This window comes from Gossypium raimondii, chromosome 6 (genome assembly GCF_025698545.1).
Source record: "Gossypium raimondii isolate GPD5lz chromosome 6, ASM2569854v1, whole genome shotgun sequence".
In the NCBI taxonomy this organism is placed as follows: domain Eukaryota; kingdom Viridiplantae; phylum Streptophyta; class Magnoliopsida; order Malvales; family Malvaceae; genus Gossypium; species Gossypium raimondii.
This window is the reverse complement of record NC_068570.1, coordinates 60,192,613-60,207,673: the sequence shown is the minus strand read 5'-3', so window position 1 is coordinate 60,207,673 and position 15,061 is coordinate 60,192,613. Positions and strand designations below refer to the sequence as shown.

Below are 15,061 nucleotides of genomic sequence, written 5' to 3'. Positions count from 1 at the left end.
TAAATCTGAACACAATAATAAAAATTGTTAGCATCGTGTTTAGACTTAGCCAAAAACCTGCCGCTGCGGCTGGCTCTTCCACTTTGACTCTTGGCTCTTTTTCCAATTCCTTTCTGGTCATAATGCACTGCTTCTACTTAATACCACTAATTAAATTGTTTTACGTGCTTCGCTGTGTATGGTACTGGTTTAATTTTTATTTTAGTCCCTCTATCAAATTTTATTGGGTCAATTTCATCCTCTAGTTGATAGTAGATTCAAATCGACAAAAACCTTTAGTTGTTGCTTAGCTTTTTTTTTTCTTTTTTTTGAGGATTGTTGTTGCTATTATTTTTTACTTTTAATTCACAAGACCAAATGAAAATATAATTAACCATAATCAATATTAAATTATTTTTTAGATTTTTGGGTGTTTCATTTTTAACTGCTGACCAAAAAAAGACAATTGAATAATGTAACTTTTCATAGACCAAAAAAATTACCAATACTAGTCTAGTATACCCTAGAGAAAAGAACTAAATCTCAAAATCCATAGGCCACAACCAGAATTATACCGACTAACATGCGTTAGCTTAGCTCCGATCAGATGCACTGCCCCAATTTCAGCAAGTTAAAGAGGCCTGATAGTGGTCGCTGCTATCATATAGTGATGACAAAATAAACCCAAAAAAGAAAAACATAAAAACATTATAAAATAAATGGAATCAAAATCAGTCCAAAATTATCCATTGACACTACAAAACTATTGGGACGCGTTTATGACCGAGCATTCACACAAATACTTCCATTTGCAGAATATTTGATTCACACAATAATTCGAACAGCTTGTGTTCCCACCGCAGCCAATGGTAGGCTGAGCAGTGTGCAGACGACGATGGTGAAACAATGATCAATTTGATATGGATGTTTTAAAGTCAAATAAAGTTGTAAAACAATCCCCCAAAATACAATTAAACTATACAAATGTACCCTATCAATTTCATGCAAACTATCTCTAATCATCTACCACCCTACACCATCCATGCACTACAGTTCCCCCCCCCCCTACAGTTATTTTACAGTACATTCTCTACAAGGTTCTAGTCTACCGTTATAGCTACGGCTAGGGCAAGGACAATTACTCGGACATTTATTACTGTGTTTACATAAAAGTCAGATGACCATCGTCTTGTTAGGTTCTTTCGTACCACTTCAACAGACACAGCACCACTTGCTTCCCGCTCAAGTTCATCTTCAACCCCTTACTGCAGTTTCTTGGAACCGGATTTTCCGACCTTATGCTTCCACTTGCTCTGCATTTAATAAAAGAAAAGAAAATCATTTCAAATTAATATATAAGACGAACATGAAAGTTGCTGAGGACATTGCTAGATGTAAAATTACAAGGGGCTCATCATCAGAAATCCCGGAATCTGCAACATCCGAAGTTGAGGAAGACCCTTTCGATGTTTTTTTCGAGATTGGAGTTTTACTCTCAACATGATCACTTTCTTCAGCCTCTTCAGGTTCTGATGCAGTTGCTTTACTAGCAGGTTCTCTAGATTCTTCACTTAATTCATCAGCTGCTTTCTCTTCCTCGTCCACCTTTCGAGCATTTTCTGAAGTGCTATCTATATGCCCGGAAAGATTCCCGTCAGCATCAGATTTAACTTCATCCGACTCCTCAGCATTATTTGGGCTTCCCTTTGTATCTTCTGAACATCTTCCTTGGGAAACTGAAGCCGTTTTCTTCCCAGATTCTTCCCTATCTGTTAGGTTCTCGTCTACCATTTCGGTGTCTGATCCTTCAGATTCATCTGGGAAAAAGGAAAGAAACATTCAAAGACATGAAATGAGAGGGGAAAGAGAAATAATGACCCAAGATCCCATATCATATTTGTTCCACAAGTTTCAAAGTAATATGTCCGACATATTACCAAAATTTTGTGGCTTTCAATGATGTTCAAAGTGCAATATTTGATCTAAATGACATTAGTTCTGGTTGCATCACCAAAACTAATAAAGCAAGCTAACTTTATAGCACAATGTACATTCGACAGAAATTAAAACAGCCTAAAGAAAATTTATGAAAATAAATACACAATACCTGAGTTCATTTTAGGAATTTTTTTTGCGGCAGTGGACTTGGATTCTGACACACCAGCATTCTCTTCATCATCTTTCAACATGCTCCTTTGAGCATGCTTCAAGTTTTTCTTTGGAGTTCTTTTCCCCTTAAGTCTGCAAATCAAATATCAATTAAACTCACAAACCAATTTAAGGCAAATAGCTTCATGTCGGATAGCGATTACTCACGTCTTTACTGAACTGATATTCTGACGTGAAGCACCAGAGCTCTTACTTTTCTGCCCAGGAGACCTGTCAATTGTACAACAATCAAGTTATGAAGCAACATGAGAAGTTAGTTACTAGATGTAAAAACAAGTCACCCTCAAAACAATTGCCATCTTTTTCTTTTTTCTTTTCTTTTCCTTTTTTTTTTTTTTTTTTTTTGAGGACATGAGACGCACAGAACTACAACAAGTTGAGATTCACAACAGAATTATCTAAAAACTGCATTAGTTGATAGCACGTACACTTCCTTCAGAGGGCTGTTGCTGACTTTCGATGAATTTGACTTCTGCAAAAAGTGCAAGCAAAGTGATAAAGAGCAAGCTCAAACAAATATTTAACTGATTTCAGCCTAGAGAAATGCAAGATGTGAAGCCTTAACCTTTCCAGACTTGCGGCCTGTGCCAATGAGCTCCCAACGCTCTCTATCCAGACGAAGCACTTCCACATCTCCATCGTCATATAATACCTAATAAGAATATATGAGTAACAGTTGGTTCCATGTGGCACAAGCGTTAACATATACATTCAAGCAGGAAAAAAAAGTGCAGCTTACCACATGCTTCTTCTTTATGGCGTCATAAGACTTGATTGTACCTTCATAAAACCTGTCATTTCCAGCAGTAAGATATAATCAGTGGAGAACCTTCATAATTGGATCTTTTCTTGAGAAATATATTTTCTTCAAACAATGTTAAACCCTTGATAGGTTCATAATAACATTGCTACACAAGCACAGAACCATAAAGACTGATGTTATGCAAAATGAAATTGCACCTGTTCAAATAGAATAATACTAACATGTATAACAATGTGGAGAATATAAAAAAAACACTTTATAGTAGAAACAAATTAATACCCACAGGGAAACTGTTAAATTGACCAGAAAAGCACTATGGTTTAAATACAATACTAAACCTAAAATTAAAGCCTTAAAGACTGCCGTAAGACTAGATCAGCACAGAGCCATAAGGACTGCTGTAAGACCAGAATCTTGAATAAATTTTCGTCCTCATTAAAACAAGAAAAAGTGGATGAATATGCAAATCAGATAAGGAGAAAGTCGAAATGGTCATTTCAGATCTACAAAAAGCACAAACTCATTTGCAGAATTTCAACTGTAACCAAATGAAGCCTAGTGTGAATTCTCAAACACGTGAATGCAACCTAAATAACATGTGAAATGCAACTGAGATACAGACTGACAATCAATCTATTTCACAGAATGATTCACAGTAAACTTTTGGACTCTGTTGCAAAGAACAGCAAAGTTATGGGACTCACTGCTTATCCAAGGGCCACCACACTTTTATTCTGTAACCAATCAAATCTGCAACATCAATTTTATCTTCCTTGGTTGAGCTCTGCGCAAAGGAAACAAAGAAGATTAAATAATGAACAAAGAGCTCAAAACTTTGAGACAATGGGAGGATTAGAACAGAGAAATAGAAGCCATTTCATAATGTGTTAGAACACTTATAGGGCAACAATGGTAAGAAAAAACTAGAAACGCACGAGGTAGAATATAGATGGTATGCATCCCTGCTAAATCTCAACTACAGAGAGAATGAGAGAGAAGCAAGGCAGGTCCTCGGTGCACTTTAAAATATTGAAACATGAGAATTTCTAGCAAAAGCATTAAAAATAGCATACAAGCAACACCAAGACAGAAAAGGGGGAGGAAAAAAAGGGCGGGATTCCAGAGGCAGGGAGGTGTTCTCAAAGGAAACCACCACATAAATGCCACCAGGATTTATCTTTCTAACCCTTCTAAGTTGTGAATACTAATGGATTAGTCATTTTTCAAGTTTCATACAACAGCACCAACTTGAAACCTTCATAGTGCTAATTAAAAAGATGTGAAGTGAAAACAAGGACCTTCGCTAATCCTGCAATGCTCCTCTTCTGCTTTTTGCTAGATCCAGCTGCAGACTTGGGGGTGTCTAACTTCTGCATGGAAATATAAAACAGATATTCACAACAGTGAACCATGAGAGCATTAAATGCATGCATCCCTGATGGCAATTTAATCAAGTCAAAGAAAACACACCTCAAGATTTTCATCATCAGCTTCATCTTCATCTGCCTCATCACTATCAGAGCCTTTGCCTTTAGCTTTCAATGGGACGCTTCTTCTCTTCCGACTGCATGACACCAAGTGGTCCAACTCATTATTCTCATTCCGTTTTCGATTTGTGGGCTTTTTGTCTTTAGAATCATAGAATTTATCAATGTCCATTTTCATAGGTAGAAATGAGGAATCTTTAACTTCATGCCAGTCATGTCCTGAAGGGACCTTAGAAACACTTCGTGAAAGCTTGAAAGCACTATGTGCAGGTAACGACCTCTTGCGTTTTGGCACTGGGACAGAAGCTGCAACACTTAATTTTCTCTTATTACCTTTCTGATGCTCCTGCTCCACTTTTTCTTTCTTGGTAGGGAAATGTTTATGACCATTGGTTGACTCAAACTTACTGGACCTCTCTAGACTGTCCAAATTTATTTCCCTCACCATTTTCAAAATATCAACATCATTTTCAGCATCTTTTGCTTCTACAGGGAGAGACTTGTTCTTTTTAGCCTTCCCACCCTTGGGTTCTTTAGATTTTAACTGCTTAATCATTTTTCTGAGAGGCACTTCATTTCTATCAGTTTCACTGTCTTTAAAAGCCTCCTTGACAATCTCTGCATGAACCTAATGTGTGATAAAAGAGGAGCAGGAAAAGTTAGTGAACAATGTAACACTAAATACCAGAGTATTTCAACATACTAGTTTGAGTCTATCCGGATGTTTCAATTTTTTCATAGATATTTATAGCCGATTTTCAAGTTCTCTAAAAAAATATATTATATACATAAAATATAAATTACATACATCTATAAGTTTATATGCAAAATTGCAAATATAAATTTTCAAATTTGTAAATATTTAATATCCAAAATTTTAACATCAAATAGATGAATGAAAGGGAGCCCTTCCAGATAAACCATATAGTACCCCATAGATGAATGAAAGAGAGCATATAGTACCATTCTATCACATTCCAACTTTACGGATTCGAAGTGGGACAAGATACTCTCATCAGCTAACCATGTTTGCCTTCCTCCAGCCTATCAAAAATAAGAAAGAGCATAATCAATAACATTGTACTAAAAATATAGCCCAAATAAGATGCAAATGAAGAAATAAATGAATGAATGTCAATAGCACAATGTGATTGCATGGTTGAAGCATAACAACTGTTTGCACAAATTATTGACAAGTGAGTTAGCTACATATAAAACTGCGTTATGCACATTACTTAAAAAATAGCTCACATCCAGTCTCTGAAGTAATAGTTGTACAGAGTTTTTTCCTATCACTGCCTGATTGCAGTTAGAAAGCTTCAGGTAATTTAAAATCTTACCTGGGAATCTTCACCTTCTTTTCTTTCATATGGTTTGTATAAGATTGGAGGCAGAGAGACTGACTGTATAAGACCTGCATCCTCCTTATAACCTAAGAGCTTCATGATGGAAAGTCCAAGGTCACAGATAGCATGCGAATTCTGAAAAAAAAAAAAAAGAATAAATAAATTATCAGACCAATTAGCTTCTTTGTTCTTAAGGAGGGCTTTTTAACTTATCATCAGAAGGCCCCAAACTGATAGCCTATCAACTAGTTATACAATATAATAGGGGGAAAAAATGGATAATAGTAATTACTAGTATAAAAAACAAACTTCTCACTGAACCTTTGATTTTGTTGCATCAACAATGTCTTCAGAGTGCTTGATACTCTTAAAGATAGAGAATATCATAGAAATATTCTCCTTCTCCTTGTTGGCATCAGCTTCTGACTTGGCATCTTCATCTTTATTCACCAACATAGAAATAGTCAAGTACAATTGCCTGAAAGATACAGAACAGACAAGTTCAATGAGTAAAAAGTTCTCAATTAAATACAAATTACCAAGTACTTATTTCTACCTATAGCAAGAACCTAATCATTAAGAATAGTGAACCCCGTCAGTACAAAATCTATGATATCAGACTGCAGCAATAAAAAGTAATAACATATGGAAGGCTGCTGAAAAACACTAGCGACTGGCAAGAAGTAAAATTTAGTATTGAGGATTCACAGAAACAGGCAATATAAAGTCATCTAATCCATTAGAATATAGATAAAAAGTTGATTATCTTTTTTATTTCTAAACTTCGTAGTTTAATTCAAGTGTTTGTAACTACAGCAGTTAAATTTGAGGTTTTCTATGACTTAATGTTCAGGTTGGGCCTCATAACCTGTTGCCAATCTGCTTAACATAGGATCTCTTAGCAGAGTAAAGATCTCAAGTTGTTAGGGATCCCTCGGTTCATAGTTAGATGCTATAGTCAAAGAGGCTTCTCTTCAACTTAAGGTCCACATGGCCTCCAAAATTAACCAATGTGAGACAACAGTCTACTCAATTTATATCTAAACCATATATCTGAGACAGATTAAAGGAGATGCATATACCGGAATATTAATTCAAATGCTTTGACATCTTTGCATTCATCTGTGTTGGGACATGAATGATGAGCAAGAGCATGAACCAAATAGGCCAGGATGTATTCAGGATATGATGTTGAAGAATTTGTATCAGATTGTATAGCAACCTGCCGAACTTTTGCCTGCTGATACATTTGGAAGATGTCGGCTAAATTCTGTTTATCCTGCTATTTCAAACACAAAAGAAAATAACAACAAATTCACAAATCTTGCCATAACAGAACAACAAAATGAGTTCAGCAAAAAACTACACAAAAATTCAAGTTCAGCATAAAAACCTCCTCAAACTGAAGTGGTTTGGATCCAGGTATATTAAATAAGAAAGCACAAGCATATTTGGCATCCAAGAGCCGGTCCTTTATATATTGATGAACTTTGTTGAGGAATTGTTTCCTAGCCTGAGGGAAAGAGATCTAGAAACCCAGAAAAGAACATAAGAGAAAAGGAAAAGTGAACAAGAAAACAAGATCAATGTTGCATATTATACAAATGCTTCACCTCAGCAGTCCTCAAGGTTAAATAGAAGACATCAACAGGAACCTTATGATCCCAGTAACGGGACAGACGAACAACTGCCTTGGCTGCAGCAAGCCTTAAATGAGCCTTATCAACTAAGCTGTAAGATAAGAAAAACTTGTCTGTGAAATGTGGGCCTCGACAGGCAACAGGTTCCCATAAATTGAGGGAAACCAACAGAGATATTCAACAGCCACACACAAAATATTATTAAGTAAAGAAAACAGTGAGTGAACCAGAGACAAACTTCCAGATGTCAACTATAGTACCTTGATTTTATATCTTCAGATATTTCACCAAAAGAAAGTATGTTTCTAAGGAGTCCTAGAAGGTCATCAATAGCAGGCCGAAGATGAGCATCTTTGACAGGCAAATAGCTTTTGACCAATGTCTTTATCCCAAATACCTGTGGTACAAAAACAATATTAGAGGCTGAGAGATCCATCATAGAAAAGTTACAAAAAAAAAAAAAAGCTTGAAAATAAAAACCGGAAACCTGAACTCATGTTCCAAGAGACAGATAATAAAAATGAAATTGTTTTTACAAAAAGAAAAAACAACAATCCACAACCTTCAACATGCAAAGTTCGCTTTTGTCATCCCAACATCCATTTGCACTGCCATCTGCATCCTGAAGTAACAAAGAAGGTTTATGCATGAAAATTTAATCAATATGTCAGAGATAGAAAATAATTGAAGGATACAATGTTTCTCACAAGACTTACATTATTGCATCTCAAAATTTTAGTTTTAATAAATTCTTCTATTTCACCCTCTCTAGTTTCAAAAACAGGCATTGCAGTCTGAGCTATACACCCCAAAGACTGGAGCACCGCTGGTAGATGCGTCTTTTCTTCTAGCATGTCCACAAGGCTCTGCAAATAGAGCAAAGAAACAGTAAGTTACGCAAATAAATTAAGAAACTAACGAGCATGACATTTTGTGTAACCTTATATAAAACAGAGAGAGACTTGAGCCCATCATCCTTTGTTATCGCTGCCAGTGCATGCACTGCATACTTGGCTTGTCTCCGGCTGCCTTCTAAACAAAGCCTCTCCAGTATAAGATCGACTGAACTGCAAACAACCATTACGAAGATGGTAAGAATAAGGGTAACGAACTAACTCTAACAAGTCAAGCATTCCAAAGTTGCACCTTGATGACACTGCAAGTTGTTCCCGTATGGTACTACCAGCCTTAGCCAAAACATGCAAAATGCCTTCTTTTATAATTTCATTGTCATCTTCCAGAAAAGTAATCAGTTCTTCTTCAGCTCCACCCAGAAGCGATGGACTAAATCGCGCAAGAATCTGGAAAGCAGCTAAGAGACATTATAAAACAAAACTTGAATGTGTTTCTAAGAAAAAGAGGGGAGAGGTGGGGGGGGGGGGCATAAACAACTTTATAGGACCTATGTTGAAGGCACCAAAATTGCAAATTCTTAATAACATTGTGAATTGAAGCATAGGAAAGAGAGATGCACACAAAAGCAAAGGCCAACGAAATTGCACAACAGCACTCATTCACGCCCAGAAAAACAAGTTTCATAGAGATACAAATTATTACCACGAGTATATTCATGCAAGATTGGATGTATAATGTGTTTCCAGCAGACTTCTGTACGGTAACCTCCAGAAGGATTTCTTTCACATGCTCCTTGTTAAAAAGTAGATAAGAACACTTCAGTGAGAGTGTACTCAGAAAATCATAGAGTTCGTGCCCCTCAGCAAGCATTTTAAGTAATTCATCCTGCAAATACAGACATATATCACAGATATATCATACAATGGAAAAACTTTAAAAAGATAAAAACTTAGATTCCATGGGTCAAACTACTCATCATAATACATTTTTCCCCCAAAATCAAAGAGAAGTTCACCTATGAGCAACATCCCCTTCAATTTGCATTTGTCAATATCTTTAACTTTAACTCAAAAAAAACAAAAGAGTCAATATCTTATAACCTACCCGACCACTAGAAGCTTGATGGAAGCTGGTATTGGGATCCAGTAGATTCGATAAAATCTTCCAAATATTAGCATCTTTCAACTGATCAAGAATCTGAAAACTCTCTTCTGCCTTCACAGGATCAGAAAAAGTGCGAGACATGTTTTGGAAGCTATATAAAACTTTCTTTTGTATTTCAGGAGCATCACTATCCTGCATGGGAGAAAGTACCGATTTTTCAATTTAACAGTTAATAGAAGTATAAATTCTGAGCTTTAGGATACTATATCATCATTCAAAGCTTCAAACCTGATGCATCTGCCTTAGAGAGAGATACCTCTGCATCTCTAGCTGTAACCTGTAATCCAACAGGAAATCCCCAAAAAATCAGTGTAGAAACCATTAAATACACACATGAAGGGAAGTTAATCAAAAGCCATCTAGGAAAGCATTTACAATATACCTCTGCTTCTGCTCCAGCATCCGCTCAAGTGCCTTGACCTCAATTTTGTCAAACCCAGAGAAGACTCTTATCCAACATTTAACTTTATCTCTGATTGAGAATTCAGTAGGAAAGAGGGATTCACATAAAATAGATTCAATCGTATCTGACCTGCAAGGAAGATCAGGATCTACATATTACAAATGCTACAATTGTGCACAACACACACCCAACATAAAATCGTAGCAGAAAGCTCTTTAAATCTTTTACTTAGCATTTTACTAATAGGAAAACAGTTTTCACTAACGTACTAATTAACAGATTACTAATTCATCCTAATAACTACTTGCATACATGCTCAGGGAAAAATAAATAAATAATCATGAGAAGGAAATTTAAACAAACAGGATTTTCATTTTCTTTTGCATGGATCAAATTGAAGATATTATTTAGCAAAAATTAATGAAAGGTTGAAAATATAGCATAACTCCAAACCTAAGCTTATAATATCCCTTCTTACATCTACCGAACTTCCCTAATAAGAGATCCAAATGCATTAACTAAATAACCCCTAAACTTCGTATAATAAGGAAAAACAAAGATAAATAATGCGATATATTTTAAACAAGTGCAAAATTAGTCCGTGCTTGCAAGTATCCCAAATGACTTGCCTAAAATCTTTGTCATAAAAACATCTAAAAATCTTCCCAGGTATCCAATCAAATTCATTCTGATTGATCGAGCCATCAGAGCAGCCAGCACAATAAACTCTGAATATCTCAGCCACTCTTTCCATGGTATATTTTTTAACAAGCAGCTGTACATTCCAAACAAAAGAAAAAGTTATATGCAGTATATAATGATCACTGGATACAGAAGGGGTAGCAAAGCAGTCCAAGAAGTACAGGAAAATTAACATACAGATTTGTCCCGAATACGCTCTGCAACTAGTTTTACAGCCCGAACAGGAATGGAAACAAGAGAATGACAAGCAACATCACAAATTACATCCACAACTTGCTTTCGAACATTTTCATCATAGTCTAAAAGCCGATCACATAGGGCAGCTAGAAAATTTAGAACAATGTCAAAATTAGCGAACTAACATAAATAACTATATATTTTGAGAAAAGAAAAATCAAAAGAAACTCACAGATTATTTGATGAACCTCAGGTCTAGAGGGATCTGACAACAGACAGATCTTAACATGTTCGAGGATAGACATTCTAACATCGACAACTCTATCAGTCAACCTCTTCAAAAATTCTGAAAATATTGGCTGAAATGCTTCACATATGTTAGCACCAGGCAGAGCAAAAAGGGACCCAACCAATCTCACAGCTCTCAAACGAGTGTCTAATTGATCAGCCTGCATATATTGGAATTTATAATTTATAAACCTCAGAAACTGTCAACCAACTCCAACCATCTTTGAACTTATTTTCCGAACTTAAGACTAAACTATGACAAATCCATAATAGGAAGGAAAGAAAAGGAAAAAGTCCCCATTTTCGCAAAGGCTGAACCTAAACTCTCCAGAACCACAAACATTTCATCCTCGAAAAGATTATAAGAATTATTTTAGAATATACAAAAATTCTCAAAAACAACAAATAAATATGTCTTCACATGGACGATAAAATCTTAAAGCAGTTAAGTAATTAGTAGAAATGAAAAAGAATTTTTGTGTTCATACCAACAGCTCTCCTGTGAGGTATGGGACAACTCCTGACAGTATCTGAGGAGCACAATGATAAATGCCATAGATAACTTCATGATAGTCAATTTCACTTTTTATTAATTGATTATCTCCAGACATCACTGAAATAAGAATCTGTTTTATGCCAGCTTCAAGTTTTTCTGAACACTGCTCTATGACATTCATAGCAAGTCTCCTGGCAGCTTGAGTAACACCCTGAGATTATAGATTCCAGAAATCAATTTCCTTCAGAATTATAATTCCTGGGGGATAAATATAAGCAGCCATACAATTTGTAAGCAATAAGCCAATAGCAAATATGAAATTCTTACACTTTTATTACGACCTAATGCAGACAATATAACAAGTAAAAGATCATCTCGAACATCTTCACTCTCTTCTAACACCACAATGATGATTGTTTGCATGGATGATAAAACACTTTCTGGATGATCATCCCTGCAATATGTAGTTAACATCAGTCCTCCAGTCCAAGATAATTCAAAGCATACAGGAAAAGGATTTAAACAACCTGCAGATTCTTACTACAAAAGCAACTTATGGGAAGATGGAACTTTCAAGTACCAACCCAACCACAAGACAGACATGCACATACAAATAGATATGCTCAATATACATACAATGAACAAAAAGAGGTTGCAGGCATATCTTAGCCACTGCACTAAAGTGAAATACTAAGACCAATATCATATTGTACCATAAAGCCATTTCAAAATTCTACATTCAACAAAAACAAAAGCACTCATGTTACATGAAACGCATACTTTTTGGTAAACAGAACCGATTAGTAAACGGTTCTTGACATTAAATAAATAATGGAATAAAACATACCTTACGACAGAAAAAAATGTACTGAACATTTCATTAACCAAATCATCACATTCAAGATCCAACATCACAACACACGATCTATATTTCGCAAGAGTCTCCAAAATTACAACTATCCTTCTAAATGATGGACCATCGGTATCGCTCAAACCATTGAAAGTGCCAACAATCAAGTTAAAAATATCCTGAAAGCATGGCACATATCAATCACCAGAAGTTCAGTTGAAAATGTATTAGTGCATAAGAAAATGAAGACCAAAAACAGTAAACAGTAAACCTTCAGAAAGAAAATCACCTTTAGAACATCATCACTGTAAGGCGCTTCAGGCGCAGTTATCCGAGTTATCTCACAAATACAGGTTGCAACTAGAAGTTTTGCATCCTTATCTTGATGCTTCAGCAGTTCAGGCTTGACAATTGCATTAAGCAGAGGCTGCATTGATTCCATTATTGATGATGTTGGAGACTGATCAAGCTCAGAAAGACATGTAGCAGCTTGCTGCAGATTAGAGGAGAAAATATTAACGATATATACCAAATAACATGAAGCAGTACATATTATCACAGACCCATCTGTCTTGGCACATAGGCCCAATGCCAGATGTGTGAATTTCCGAAACGGAAGAAGTGAGGGAAAGTCAGCAACAAGATAAAGAATGATATGTGAAATATCAAAAGAAATAGGCAAGAATGAAAAAATATATATGGAGGGGGGGGGAAGCTTTACAACCATTGAGAAATATCAACCAATGCTACAGTCATAAACATGCATAAGAAGATACCTCTTCAGGTCATAAAAAAATAACAAGTGTATTAGAGATTCCAAGCAACATGTGACATGAAAACAAAACCAATGCATATTCGACAAAATCACTTTGCCCTATGTTCGGATAAGACATGAATTCTTCACTGAGGCATTTGTTTTATCGATGTAAATTTAATCATTTGTAAACAAAAGGAACGACATATTTGATTGTTTAGTCAAGTGCAAAGTAGAGCAATGGATTTTCGAGTATGCAAAAGTAATCCAATGTACAAAAAAATGGAACGAGGGAGCGTAAAACAACATTTTACATGGATTGACATTGATAAAGATTAGTTAGCTTCTTTTGAGCATTTTAAGGATAGAACCCACAACCTAACAGAAGGAAGAAAATTTTATTAATGCAGCCAACCCGAACTAATTTCGAATCTAGGTTGAATTCTTTTCAAGGCTGATAATGTTTACCCCAATACCCCTTAAAGCCCTTCTCAAACCACAATGACAATTCCAAACTATAACTAGGTCCATAGTATGCATTTTTTGTCATGTTATGCAATGGTGGGTGGTGTAATTCATGAAGTGCAGCCGAAAACAAAGATTTCTGGCATATTAATGTTATTAAAGTACAAAGGTTATCAATCATTCAAACTTGAGGGGAAAAAGTCAAACAAGGTCCAGCTCTCAAGGCATAGCACATTGCAGCTAACTCAGATCCTGATGCACTACCTAGAAGAACCATAACATGTTTGAAGACACAACCACTTGAGACAAGAACAATAAAAGAGCGAAAAATACAAGTGGGAACTGCAGGAAATAAGTAGAAAAAAATGTAACTAAGGAAAAACCTCGTGAATTATAGAAACAACCCTAATTCAACCAAATTTCTCCACAAATCCAATTAAGAACAAACTTCAAGTAATAAATCTAATTCAAGTAAACAGTCTATTACAGCCTTAAAACCTAAAATACTAAAGAAAAGAAAAAAGGTTAAGCTTGAATTAACCCTAGGGAAACTATGAAAGCTCGGTAGAATTAAGTAATTAAGTTGAAGAATGAATGCGTACCTCTAAGAGCTTAAGAAGAGCGTCCTTGGTGGTTGGAGGAGGGTCCAGCTTGGATCCCAGCTCCTTGAGCTGTTCTTCCAGCTTATCCGCCATTATTATCCGTAATTTCTACTCACAGGGCAAAGCAGCAGCTTCGTCTCCTTCTCTATAGCTCCCAGTCTCAGCTCAATGAGTCGCACAGTGGATACAAAGATACTTGAGAATATGAACAAAAGAACGAAAAGGGGTTTGGGTTTTTCAGGCTATGGCTCGCGCTCGCTCGCTACGCCTCTGAGTTTCGGGATTCGAGGCTTTTTTCGAATCTAACACATAGACCACCCCAAATGAGCTCTAAATGCAACTTAAATTCCCCTCCAAATGCCTGATTTCTTTTCTTTCTTTCTTTTTTAATAAGATAATTGCTGATGTCATATTTTTCGTTTCTTCCTTGTCCTTTAGTTTATTATAAGATTTTTATTTATTTTTAATCCTTAAAATTCAGTTAATTAATTAATGATTATGATTAAAATTTTAAATTTTAAAAATATAGAGACTTGATCTAATTCAAAATTTCACTCTAATATTATTAAATTATTAATAAATTTATATTTTAGTCATTTTACTTTAAAAATTATAAAATAGTCACTTAATTAATTAAAATGTTCATTTAAGTCACTAGATTATTATATAACTTTCATTGTTCACACTACAAACACCAATTAAAAGTTCACATATAATTTTTTTTATGAAACAACTTTGAACGTCACAAATCTATAAATCAAAATCCCAACAACTTTCTTCTATGATCTCTGATATTTACCGTCAAATCAACAAAGATTTAAAATATATTCTTATACTCATCGGTAGGTATTAACCCACCATACCAATTGTCAAATCGTTGTTTGTAACTAATTAACTATTTTAAAAAAAAAAAGTCTTAAC

At 35.4% G+C, this 15,061-nt stretch overlaps 1 protein-coding gene across 2 annotated transcripts; it reads right to left on the bottom strand.

The window, feature by feature from the left end:
- Positions 1 to 755: 755 nt before the first annotated feature.
- Positions 756 to 14,487, bottom strand: LOC105772591 (sister chromatid cohesion protein PDS5 homolog A). Of its 2 annotated transcripts, none has more exons than XM_012593956.2 (33): positions 14,141 to 14,487; positions 12,609 to 12,812; positions 12,317 to 12,498; positions 11,797 to 11,923; positions 11,462 to 11,680; positions 10,918 to 11,134; positions 10,686 to 10,831; positions 10,436 to 10,581; positions 9,786 to 9,935; positions 9,632 to 9,680; positions 9,344 to 9,535; positions 8,942 to 9,124; positions 8,531 to 8,685; positions 8,325 to 8,451; positions 8,101 to 8,250; positions 7,947 to 8,006; positions 7,645 to 7,781; positions 7,358 to 7,475; positions 7,138 to 7,272; positions 6,827 to 7,026; positions 6,066 to 6,222; positions 5,739 to 5,879; positions 5,362 to 5,442; positions 4,382 to 5,026; positions 4,210 to 4,281; positions 3,616 to 3,695; positions 2,888 to 2,939; positions 2,714 to 2,800; positions 2,577 to 2,620; positions 2,296 to 2,358; positions 2,087 to 2,220; positions 1,384 to 1,796; positions 756 to 1,292 (listed from the first exon to the last, which is right to left on the bottom strand). In XM_012593956.2, the coding sequence occupies exons 1-33, from the start codon at positions 14,231 to 14,233 to the stop codon at positions 1,242 to 1,244; spliced, it is 5,010 nt and encodes a 1,669-aa protein (XP_012449410.2). In that variant the 5' UTR covers positions 14,234 to 14,487; the 3' UTR covers positions 756 to 1,241. The 2 variants fall into 2 exon arrangements, with proteins under 2 accessions (XP_012449410.2, XP_012449411.2); XM_012593957.2 differs by having other exon boundaries at positions 6,827 to 7,023.
- Positions 14,488 to 15,061: the final 574 nt, after the last annotated feature.

Excerpts from the sequence above, each read along its gene's own strand:
- LOC105772591 (XM_012593956.2), bottom strand. The coding sequence starts at position 14,233 with ATGGCGGATAAGCTGGAAGAACAGCTCAAGGAGCTGGGATCCAAGCTG. Across the intron at positions 7,273-7,357 it reads TAACCTTGAGGACTGCTGAG|ATCTCTTTCCCTCAGGCTAG; the intron begins GTGAAGCATTTG and ends CTGGGTTTCTAG. Across the intron at positions 5,880-6,065 it reads TTGATGCAACAAAATCAAAG|AATTCGCATGCTATCTGTGA; the intron begins GTTCAGTGAGAA and ends TTTTTTTTTCAG.